The following is a 12,479-nucleotide window of genomic DNA, read 5'->3' as shown; positions in this document are numbered from 1 at the left end:
AGTTTGCTACTCCTGTAACATAAAGCAAAGCTGAAGCTCCTGGAGTGTGGAATAAGTTGCTTAAAACCTCAACAACTAAAAACTTCATATTTTGTTTGTTTTCCCATTACTCAAGGCTAAGTGATATAACCAGATTGTTTTTTTTTTCCCCCATTAAAGCATTTGTCAAATGTTCTTGTGGTGGACAAATACATCATCTTCTTCCATAAACATGGTTTAACAAGTTAGTAGAGAATCAGATTTGGACAGCATCCTTACCAATTCATCATTATTTAGAAGAGGAAATAGGAAGGTAGAGAATATATGCATTGACATGTCTTTTAATTTTTATAAAATTAAGGATTTAAAATGAGGAATTTTAAAGGAAAATTAAGGCTTATGGAAAATGCAGAGTGTTTTGGATTAGAATCAAATCCAGGGGCTGGGGTTGTGGCTCAGTGGTAGAGTGCCCACCAAGCACGTGTGAGGAGCTGGGTTCGAGCCTCAGCACCACATAAAAATAAATAAAGGTACTGTGTACAACTACAATTTAAAAAAATTTTAAAAAAGAATCAAATGCAACATAGCTTACCTGTGGTTTCTGAGAATCTTTTTATCCCCTCCTCTTTTTTTAACCAGATTCTTTTTTTTTTTTTTTTTAAGCACACATGAAAAACCAGGGCCTAGACAATAGCCAATTGGGAATTAGAGAATTCTGGTATAAAGAAATTTGATTCATTTGCCAGAGTGGAGGTGGGAGGTGGTTTGAGCTATGCTATGACTAGAGAATTTGATTTTAGCAGTTTATTGAGTCTACTGGTTGATATAGCAACCCAGCTTCTGTCATCCTCTCAATTTAACTGTCCATCCCACCAGTTTCATCCTGATTCTGACACTTGTTTTCTTCAAGGTATAGAGATGGAGGCCAGTAGAAGTTCTGACTTATTGCTTCCCTTTGTAGGGTTAGTGGTTCTTTCCCAGAGATATCTCAGGGCTCACTGTCCTAAATTTCTTTACAGGAATGGGATTGTAATGATTTATTTAAGCTTCAGCAGCATAGCATGCCCCTTCAGGAGGAAGTTAGCTTGTCTATACAAATCTTTGACCATATTTTAAAATTGGTTTTTCTTTTTAGTATCAAGTCATAGGAGTTTTTAAAATATTGGGTATACAAGTCCCTTATCAGATATTGTGTCATAAATATTCCCCTCTTTCTGTGGGTTGTCTTTTTCACTTTCATGATAATGCCCTTTGAAACACAAAAGTTTTAAATTTTGATGATTGTCACATTTTTTTCTTTTGTTGTTTAAGATTTTGGTGCCATATCTAAAAAATCTTGCCCAAGTAAAGATTATAAAGATTTATGTTTATGTTGTATTCTTAAAGTTTTAGGTCTTACTTAGCTTATTGATAATAGATATTAACTCTTCCACCCTAGATTTGATGCAAGGCATTCCAGTGACAGAAGATCTTTATTCCATATTTACTAAGGAGAAAGAGCATGAAGCTTTGCATAAGGAAAATCAGAGAAGCCACCAGGAACTAATTAGTCAGCTCTTACAAAGTTACATGAAGTTACTACTGCCTGATGATGAGAAATTCCATGGGGGCTGGGCACTCATTGATTGTGATCCCAGGTGAGTTGAAATGGTGTCCTGATAAGTAACCTGCTTAACCTGATGTTGGTAAGTTGTCACAGTTAATGCTAGCTGTGGGCGTGGATGCATGATGCATGGCAATTTTTAGTATAGGACTGCTGCTGAAGTACTAACTTAAGATACTCACGGTGGCTGGGGATGTGGCTCAAGTAGTAGAATGCTTGCCTAGCATGTGCGGGGCACTGGGTTCGATCCTCAGCACCACATAAAAATAAAAAATGTTGTGTCCGCCGAAAACTAAAAATAAATATTAAATTAAAAAAAAGATACAGTGGGTGCAAAATTAAGGGAGTGCTAAAAAACTCAGTAATTAAAATAAGTATTTTAATACAAATTTGATTTTTAAAAATTGATATTGGCCACCAGGCACAGTGGCACACTCCTATAATACTAGAGGCTTAGGAGGCTGAGACAGGAGGATCGTGAGTTCAAATTCAGCCTCAGCAACTTGTGAGGCGCTAAGCAACTCAGACCCTGTCACTAAATAAAATACAAAACAGGGCTGGGGATGTGGCTTAGTGGCCGAGTGCCCCTGAGTTCAATCCCTGTTACAAAAAAAAAAAAAATTGATATTGGCCAACTGCAGCCTGCAGCTGGCAGTGTGGATCCTGCCTTGCCATCTCCAGAGTTTAGGTTTATTGTATTGATGCACATAAGTGAGTGCAATAAGAGATACAAGTGATGCTTATTATTTTTATTGGATATAAAGTGGTCCTAGCCTTTCATCAAATAAATAGGCTGACTAATACTTGACATTTTTTTGAACAAAAAGCATCCAGTTTCAAGTGGTTCTTCAAAATATCAGTGAATAGCAGAATCTAAATTGATCTACCAAATTGCTTGCTTTTACACAAATCTAAAACAGTAATCTTCAATATTATAAAATCAAAAACATTTTAGGAAATTCTAGGCCAAGCTCCGCTCCGAGAATAAAGCATTCTAGATTTTATCTTGTACATTTCATGTAATTTTAATAAAAGGGACATTAAATATGCTTCAAAGCACAATCAAATGAAGATAGTATTTACATATATTAACATTAATAAAAAGTAACATTGACTTACTTCATAGACAAAACTTCCATGAAGTTAATGTCATGGAAGATTTCATTTTGATAGTAAATACTGTATGTATGGATAGAATTTGCATACCTTTAAAGTGAGGTGAGGTTTTTCTCACACATCTTAGCAAAAAATTTGTGTTCTTTTAAGCCATTTGTTTAAAAACTGTATTTTGGTACCAAAAAATATAAAATATATATGTATATGTGTTTACATACATACATATTTTAATTTTTATACTAGAATTGAAACCCAGGGTTAGTTTTATATTTCATGATGGACAATGCAGTCTTATTTATTCTGTCCTTATTGCTGTCTTGTTTGTAGGACTGTGTGTCTGGCAGTCACAGACAGGGGAATAGTAATCTCTGTATACTCATTAAATGTCACAGTATACGTCATGCTTATAACTGTGTCACTGTGATCTCAGGCTGAGCTTTTTGTTGATTTGGCCTTTTAGTTGTATTTTCTTTTAATATATATATATATTTTTAGCTGTAGATGGACACAATACCTTTGTTTATTTTTATTTGGTACTGAGGATCGAACCCAGCGCCTCACACGTGCGAGGCAAGCACTCCATTGCTGAGCCACAATTCCAGCCCCTTTTTAGTTGTATTTTGCTTCTTGTTCTACTTCTTCATTCTTTTGTTTTAGGGTATATTCAGGTGTGGGCCTCTTGCTGAGTTTCCTGACTAGTTTCTAGTTTGTCCTTAGATTCCCTTTTCTTCCTCAGACGTTATTACATGATATATTTGTCCTCTAATTCTTCCTCAGGTGGTTGGTTATCAAGTGATGCAAAGTATCCTTTGCCTTTTTTACTTGCCAAAGCTTCTACTGCCATCCTCGTTCTCATCTTCTTCCTTGTGTACAAAATAGGCCCATCTGTATCATAGTCTTTGGTAACTCTGGAATTGGTAACCTTTGGAATACTGAAAGACTCTGGATCTCCCATCAACCCAAGAATCATCAGCTGAGATGCTACCTTCCTTGTCTTATTGGTTGTAAAAGTTTGTATTTTCTCCACTAACATGGAGCCAGTGCCTGATGGAGAGTGGTTCTGTTAGTTCTTTGATCCAGAGAAGCTGCCTCAGGTCTAAGGCAGAGGTGTGCAGGGGAGTCCCACTGCTAACCAGGCCAGCGTCAGTGTCTGAGGGAATGACATGTTGATTCTCAAGCCACTGCAGCTAAAGTTTGAGACTCTCCAGAAGAATCTCCTCTAAGGCTGACTATGCCAGACTGGCTGTATCTCACAATGGTTGAAGTACTGGCCATGTGCCGGGTATTTTGGCCTTTGTGTGTTCCTGTTCTTACTGTTTTGCTGGAAACTGCTTTTGTTGAAGCTTTGGGATAGGATGAGATGGATGGAGCAGATGGTGAGGCTGATACTTTGAAGGTGGTGGCTTCTCAGATCATGTTTTAGCTTCTTGGCTTGGATAGAAGGAAAGGGTATGTCTATCAGAAGTCATATTTCTTTTTAATGAGAGGCACTAAATCACTCTGTGGCTGATTCCAACATGAACCCCTTTTGGAAGTTCAGGAAATATGGGGGATGGAGTGGTCTACAATTCATATAAGTTGAATAATACTTTTTGTGACTGGTTGATCTCGCATGTTTTTGGAGTTTATCCACATTGTGGCACAAACCTCATTTTTTCAAGTAACTGAACAGCATTCCATTGTATGGATATACACAACTTTTGGATTATCTCCACATTTTGGCTATTACAGTGTTGCATGAACATTTGTATTCAAGCTTTTGTTTGCACATATTTTCAGTTCATTTGAGTGTATATTTTGGCATAAAATTGCCAGCTCATTTGGTAATCCCGTTCGACTTTTGAGAAGCTGCCAAAATATTTTCCACGGTGGCTGTGCTACTTCATACTTACACCAGCATGTATGAGGGTTCCAATTTCTCCAGACTTGACCAACACTTATTTTGCCCTTTTAAAAAGATTTTTTGTTATCCTAGTGTATTTGAAGTAAGGTATACCTTTTTAGCTTTGATTTGCATTTCCCTTATGACAAATGTTGAGGATTTTTTTTTCTTGTGCTTGTTGGCTCTTTTTGTATCTTCCTTAGGGGTCAAAAATGTCATTCGAATTCAATGCCTATTTTTAAATTGAAACGTTTATATTTTTATTGAGTTGTAAATAGTTTTACCAAGGTCTGGGTGGGGATTAGGGTCAGGCAAACAAGGAAGGATTGTACAAATGCAGAAACCCTTACTGTCTTAATTTTTTGATGTCTTGGTCATATTTTTACAGTAATTTTGATTTTTAAAAGTACTGCATTAATCCTGTGTTATCCCCTTAATTATGCGTGAGACAGTGCCTCCCTCGCCAAACCGCAGTCCCTGCCGCAGCATAGTTGCGGCAAGCCGTGGCTGGCGGGAGCCCGGAGCTGCGGCGCTTTTCCGCCTGGGCCCTGTGGGAGCTGTCCAGCGCAACAGGGCCATTTCGTACAGCCCCTGCACGTAAGGGCTGACCTCTCAAGCCTTTTGTGTCCTTTCCCGCCACCTCCTTTCCCGCCTCCAGTTGTTGCAGCACAGTCTGGCGATAATGGGAAAGAGGTCCTTAAATTTGAGAGGAAACTACAGATATGTCCTTCAGCCACTCTACAAAGCCAAGTGTGTAGCGGTTCTATTCAGCTCGCCCTCTGGACACTCAAAGCCCCGCTGCCCCTACCAGGTTTCGCTGAGTGATTAGCCACGGGATAACCACTCTCCATCAGGCCTGTTGCTGGGTCAGATACGGCCGAGGTCCGCTGCTCGCCGACCGTTGCGAAGGCGCGAGCCAAGTATCGCGGGAGCCGACCACCCAGCGCCCTTCCCCCACCGGGCCGGGGTCCGTGCCCTCCGTGGAGGGCGCTGGATGCGCAGAGCAAGGTGCGCATGCGCACTGCCAATCAGCCACTGCCGGAAGTGGGCGGCCGGAAACCAGACGTGTCCCCTGGGCGTGACTTGGCGCGGCCGCATAGCAGTTGCCGCATTCACTGCAGGCGCGAGCTAGGGTGCAGGTGGCTCTAGACTGAGCTTCGAGACATCAACGGACAGACGGACGGACGGACCGACTGACAATGCCGCGCTCCCACCGGCCTCCACCAGCCGCGCAGCGGGCTGCCGCCGCCAATGCTGCCGAGCCCAAGTCTGAAGGCGTTCTTGCCATGACTTTTAAGATTTTTCTCCTTTTTGCAGGACTTATGGTTAAAGTTCCTGTGGGGTTATATTTTTCCTGTAAATTACTTCTTTTCCAGAGCCTGATGTTAATGTCCCCTGAAGACAGCGCCTTCTATGCGACTATTGTCGCGGTGGTCGGGCTGCATGTGGTGCTGGCGATTTTTGTCTTCATAGTGTGGAAGGAGGGTTTGCCTCAGTGGCGGGAAAACAAAAATGAATAGAGCAGCATCCTCAAGGCTGCAGATGTGGGGGGTGGGGAAGCACCTAAGGGGTCTTTCTTTTTCTTTCTTGTTCGTATTAAAAGTGCTTTTTTTTTTTAATGGGGTAAGGGTGGGTGGGGAGGGAAATTAAGTATTTACTGCAGTTAAGACTTCAGTAAAAATGCGGGTGGGGGGAGGGCCGACATTTTTCGACCGCCTATTATGTGCCAAGTGCTTTTCATTAAGGACATAATGTTTTAGACTGAGGATCATGTTTGCCTGATGTAAATATTAATGCCGAATTAGGAAGATAGGATGAAGGTAATCTCTGTAATTAGTAGAGTAGAATTTATTTCATATAAAAATATGTGTCGTGACGTATTTTTTGGGCTTGGCTCAAGCAACAATTTTCTGAATGCACGTAAGTATCAATGCATAAAATGAAATCGCATATTACTGTGTTATTCGGTATTATTCTCAATGAAGCTCCCTGGATCGTTGAATATGTGGTTTTCTTTTTCCCATTCATTGGATAATGCTCAAATTTTGGCTCTTAGAATCAATCTGTTTTATCGGGTTCTGGCATCTTATTCTTCCTCATTGTGTTCTTCAGTTTATTAGGCGAAAATTGAGGTGCATTTGTTTTAGATGACTGCTAGAGTCATGCCGCAGCAAGGTGCCGCGGATGTGGAAGACTGCAGTTGAAGATGTTAGTAAATCCCGCAGTACCCGTTAAACAATGACCTCATTCTTACGCAGATTAAGTACTGGCTTAAGTTCGTTCCATCTACGAATCTTTTTTCCGCTATTGTTTTTTATTTGCTTTTCCACTGGCGTTTTTATAAGATCTAGCGATTTTGTTATGAAATCTTGAAATCTTAAGACAGAAATGTCCACTCTTCCAGTGGAATTTAGAGACTAGTTATGAGAATGCACCACCTTTTGATCATGGAAAGCCTGTTGATATTAGATTAATATTTTCATATTTTCACATTCTTCCTATTGTCAGAAATTTGTAGATTTTATACTTTGACCGTTTCCTTATTAATTTTATGAGATACATTTTACTATGATTTTGATTTAATGGTCCATCAACACTAACTTGTATTTTTTATTTATTTTGATCTATAGTGAGAAAATAGAATGTAGCTTGGATTTGTTTCATTTTTGCACATAAATGTTATATTTATGTAAAACTCTTTTGAAGAGATGTATTCTATAGGAGTGTAAAATATCGTAAATGTATAGTGTTGTTTTGAATGTTAGACAATGAGGTAATCTATGATTCCTCTGTCTTACATTTTCTTATCTTCCCACTAACCGCCTACCACCTCCCCCCCCCAATTATCCTGTTTTCCCTGAGGACTCCTCCTTTTCCCCTTTTCTGGCTACTTCTCTTTGAGAAAGGACTTCTCCTCAGATCCAGTCCTTCTTTCCACCTCCCCCACTTCCCAAATCTGTTTTTTCTTATTGCTTTAAAATTTTCCAAATGCATTGATTGCATTACATTTAACTCCAAATTGTTTTTCTTTTGTTCACTTGGCTAGTCTTTTGTCATTATGACTCTGCTGTAGGAATTTGCTTGACCAAAAATGCAGATGAAGATATTTAATTACCTGTGTCATGTTTGTTTAGCCTCATTGATGCTACTCATAGAGATGTGGATGTGCTGCTACTGCTTTCTAACTCTGCCTACTACGTGGCCTAGTAAGTTGCTTTATTCGTTTTGAGCTTTCAATTTTCTTTTTAAATTTGGAAAAAATTTTTTTTTAGAATTCATAGCAAAAAATGTTAAAGAATCTGGTTTTTATTATAAAATTTCATTGAAATATTTTTCAGTTTGAAAAATTTAAGAATTATTAATCTGTTTTTTAAGAGTCACACAGTGTTTTCTTAGCTTAGTATTATATCTGTGTGGCTCCCAGATTTTCATATACTCCATTTTGTATCAGCATACCATATAAAGCATTTTATTTTCCCCATTGTTAGGTATCGAATTACCTCCAGATTTTTGATACTATGAATGATGTTAGCTATTCATATACAGATAACTTGTATGTATATGTCCCTGTGCACACACACCAGCTTCTCTTTGGTCAAGAGGATATGTGAAATTATGTGACTTTTGAGGTTCATTGTCAGATCCATTCCCAGAAAGACTACCAATTAACAATGCCAGTTGCAAAATAAAAGTATTTTATTATTTCCTCATGCTCTAGCAGAATTGAGTTCTAATTTATATTTTCTAAATAAATATTTACTTATTTTTGGCTTTGTTAGAATTATATTTTTAGTCCTCATTTCAGATGCCTGTTGGTATAAATCACATGGAATTTTCATCTGCTAAAATATTTCTAAGTAGTTTTGAGTGTTCTGCCTTCATTTTAGGTTAGGTTTTAGATTTTGTTTTTTAAAACTTTTGTAACATGATTTTTTTTTGCCTTGTAATTGGTTTCTTTTTTAGTGTAAGATCTATAAGCCAATTTTCTTTAGCTGTTAAACTATATGTGTTATTCTTGTTTAGAAAATATTTCTTATGTTTTAACTCTACTCCAGACTATTGTGCTAGGGAAGATTTTATTTTAACTGCATGTAGTAGTTTACTAGTTATATTTGGCTTGTTGGCTGAAAAATGCTTTTAATTGTAATCTTTTTTCCTCCCTCTTCCTAGTTATGATGATGAAGTTGATAAAGTAAGCCAATATCAACGATTGAGTCTAGAAGGCCTGGAAAAAATAGAAATAGGTAAATTTTAACATCCTAACCAACTCTGTTGCTTCCAAGTGTAGGTCAGATTATTTTAAGTGACTGGTAGAGTAAGTATCTGATAGAAACCAGAAGAGGATATTTCAAGTAGTCTTTGTCTTTAGACTTCTTTTCTAGTCTTAGAGAGTAGTGATAGATAGTCTGATAATAACTGGGTTTCTATTATTTTTGCCTTGTGAAGATAACACCAGGGATCAAGTTTAAATAATTGAGACTGAAAGAGTTTTTATATATCATCAAATCAAAAGGTCACGATAAGCTTGTCTTTTGCACATTCTCATTTAGATTATGAAAACTTGTAACCTACCTAGTTGATGAATGTTTTGTTGATCTTTTGAAGTGACAGAGGAAAGTGAATGTCATGTGAAAGGTATAACTTTACATGTATTCATTTGGGTTTTTAGGTCCTGAACCCACACTCTTTGGTAAACCAAAGTTCTCCTGCATGCGACTGCACTACAGATATAAAGAAGCAAGTGGTTATTTCCATACACTGAGAGCTGTAATGCGTAATCCAGAAGAAGATGGAAAAGGTAAAAAAAGAGGAAGATATAAAAAATATTCAGCAGTGGGCTTGATATATTCTATTCTTCTGAGTCCAAATGGAATTGGGGACATTGCCTACAGTGTAGTGGTCCAGCATTGTGATCTGAGACCTTTAAATACGAACTCTGTTCCCAGGATCACAGGGAGTTTCTTTGAATGGATTCTCTATATCTTCTGTTAAAATTTGTTTTAGAACATTTTAAATTAGTGGGGGGACTAGTGGACAAGTAGCAATTTTTAAACCTGTATTTAAGTGCATGATCACAGATTTTAGTCAAGCTTGTATGAATTTGAGCAGCTTTATTTTTAGTATGTTTTGTATGTTTTTGGAGATGTTAAGTGGTTATATTTGGGTTTCAGATACCCTTCAGTGCATTGCAGAGATGCTTCAGATAACCAAGCAGGCTATGGGATTGGATGTACCTATAATTGAGAAAAAACTTGAGAGGTGAGCATACCACTTCTAAGATTTTCTTCCAAGAATAAAGACATTATTATCCAAGGTCTTAGTTCTTTAAAGGCATGTCCAAGGGGAGGAATGGGGGAAACCACATTTAAATTTCTTATGTAGCTCTCATATTTCTATCGGACAGTGTTATTTTATTATCAAATCCCAAGAAGTTATTTGGGCTTATCAGTTAAAGGATGCATTTTTCATAGAATCAGAATCAATTTAAATAAGCAAATCATCTTCATTTATTAGAATGGTGATACTGGATTCCATGGACAATTGATATTTTTCTTTTCTAATTTATAGGAAGAGCAGTAAACCTCACGAAGACATCATTGGTATCAGATCTCAAAACCAAGGCTCTTTGGCCCAGGGGAAGAATTTTTTAATGAGCAAATTTTCATCTCTAAATCAAAAAGTGAAGCAGACCAAATCCAATGTAAATATTGGCAACCTTCGAAAGTTAGGAAACTTCACGAAACCTGAAATGAAAGTTAACTTTCTAAAACCAAATTTAAAAGTCAATCTTTGGAAATCAGATAGTAGTCTTGAGACTTTGGAACACTCAGGAGTAATGGACAATAAGGTCCAGGCAGAGTCTGATGGGGACATGTCTTCAGATAATGACTCATACCACTCTGATGAATTCCTTACAAATTCCAAGTCTGATGAAGACAGGCAGTTAGCTAATTCTTTAGAGAGTGTAGGGCCAGTAGATTATGTTCTTCCTAGTTGTGGTATTATTGCTTCAGCACCTCGATTAGGCAGTCGATCCCAGTCTATCAGCAGCACTGATATTAGCATTCATGCTCTTTCAGACATTACTGTTGCTCATGGAAGTGGGCTTGGAAAAGGCCGGGTGTCTCCTTTGAAAAAAAGTCCTTCTGCTGACAATATACATATATTGACTGGTTTTGCCAAGCCTGTGGATATTTATTGCCACAGATTTGTGCAAGATGCACAAAACAAAATTGCGGAGCTATCAGAGATCAGGTGTGTGTCTCAGCAAGCTAGTGAGGAAGGAAATCATATGATCAATCAGGTTTCTAATGAAGAAACCAAATCAGAATCAGCAGAACTAATACCTTCTCGACCATCTCAATTAGATGTGTCTTTTTCTGCAACAGGCCCACAGTTTTTGTCAGTTGAACCACTGCACTCTGTTATATTTCAAAAGACCCCTGGTTCTGGTTCAGGCATGTTGGAACTTGAGTCAGGGCTTCATGTAACTCCTTCTCCTTCAGAGAGCAGTAGCAGCAGAGCAGTCTCTCCCTTTGCAAAGATTCGCAGTTCCATGGTCCAGGTTGCTAGTATTACACAAGCTGGGTTAACCCATGGCATAAACTTAGCAGTAGCTAAAGTTCAGAAGAGTCCTGCAGAGCCAGAAGTAGTTAATGAAGTCCAGCAAAAGGAACTTAAAAATATGTTTACACAATGCCAGACACGAATAATTCAGATTTAGATTTTGGCCACAAAGAAGCCTTTGGCTTTTATTTGAAAGTTCAAAAAGGAGTTTTCACATATTAGGCTATTTTAACTTGTATGTCTTAATCTACGGATTACAAATTTTTGTTTCATTGGGAAGGGTTTTAAAGAAGTCTGAACCTGAGGTTTCCAAATTGGAGTCAAGGCTAGAAATCCAAAATCCTAGATTCTGTAGACCTGAACGGTTTATATTCTGTAACAGGTCACTTCAGAACAACTTGAACTGGTTTTTAGAGGGAAAAGAGGAATGGACTCTAGGAAGCAGATATAAAGGTTAGACATTGACCCATTTAAAGGCTCAGCAGTTTTCTGTTGTCAGTTCATTCCTATGCATTACCTCTACAAGGTGGATCATACACTTTAGTTTTTAGTGACTAGTGTTCCAAGTGTGGAGAAACATCTGAATATTGAAAAAAAATTGTTCAGTTGTGATGGCTTTTAATCATTTTCTAGGAAGTTGATTGAGGATTTTTGACATTGGTCAAGAAACATATTCTCATTTGGTCCTGATTTTTCCCATGTTCCAACTTGAATATATTCTGCCTATATTCCCCAAAATGTACACTTGCCAAGTATAATATAAACCTGTCTTGTCAATATGAATGACATTATCTATTAAATTTCATTTTGCTCTGTTTTCAGGGATGTAAGAATATATTGGCTACTGGAAATTCTAGAAGGAAGTTTTCAAATTTTAACCTTTTTCCGGGGGGGCATTCTTCAACATCTTGTGCAGACTGTCGCAACTACTGAAAATTTAGTCTGAAGCACAGCTTGTGCTGAAACTGGTTTTTCGACCATAACCCTGTCCACAAAGAACCGGGGCCTCTATATAACCCAAATAGTAAGAAAGCTACACAGCATATTCCAGCAAGTATTGGTTTCTCTGATATCTCAAAGCAATTCTCGGCTGAACATTATGTCTACTGTGACTTTAATAAGCATTCCACGTTTGTTATTTATTAGTGGTGTTTTTTTTTTTTTTGAAGTGTCAAATCTTGTGACTATTAAAATAAAGTACCATTGTAATTTAAAATAATGTGCGAGAGTTCCTTGCATGACATTTGATCAAGGGTTTGATTTAAAGAATTCACAAGTGGTAAATTTGTTATAACTGCATACTTATTCTGAGTGTTATTTCAGTTCTTTGAA

General features: G+C 37.8%; 1 protein-coding gene across 6 annotated transcripts in view; it reads left to right on the top strand.

The window, feature by feature from the left end:
* Inpp5f (inositol polyphosphate-5-phosphatase F) overlaps positions 1-12,366 on the top strand; it is an 83,293-nt gene extending 70,927 nt beyond the window's left edge. For 3 of the 6 annotated variants that reach the window (XM_078039277.1, XM_040272947.2, XM_078039525.1), the window contains 6 exons: positions 1,418-1,616; positions 7,715-7,786; positions 8,751-8,824; positions 9,250-9,378; positions 9,752-9,839; positions 10,149-12,366. In XM_078039277.1, the coding sequence (XP_077895403.1) occupies positions 1,418-1,616; positions 7,715-7,786; positions 8,751-8,824; positions 9,250-9,378; positions 9,752-9,839; positions 10,149-11,304 (1,718 nt within the window). In that variant the 3' untranslated portion in view covers positions 11,305-12,366. The remainder of the gene's footprint in view (positions 1-1,417; positions 1,617-7,714; positions 7,787-8,750; positions 8,825-9,249; positions 9,379-9,751; positions 9,840-10,148) is intronic. The other 3 variants (XM_078039329.1, XM_078039450.1, XM_078039677.1) reach the window with 3 other exon arrangements.
* The last annotated feature ends 113 nt before the right edge of the window (positions 12,367-12,479 follow it).

Source organism: Ictidomys tridecemlineatus, chromosome 1 (assembly GCF_052094955.1).
Source record: "Ictidomys tridecemlineatus isolate mIctTri1 chromosome 1, mIctTri1.hap1, whole genome shotgun sequence".
In the NCBI taxonomy this organism is placed as follows: Eukaryota; Metazoa; Chordata; class Mammalia; order Rodentia; family Sciuridae; genus Ictidomys; species Ictidomys tridecemlineatus.
This window is presented reverse-complemented; position numbering and strand designations above follow the sequence as displayed.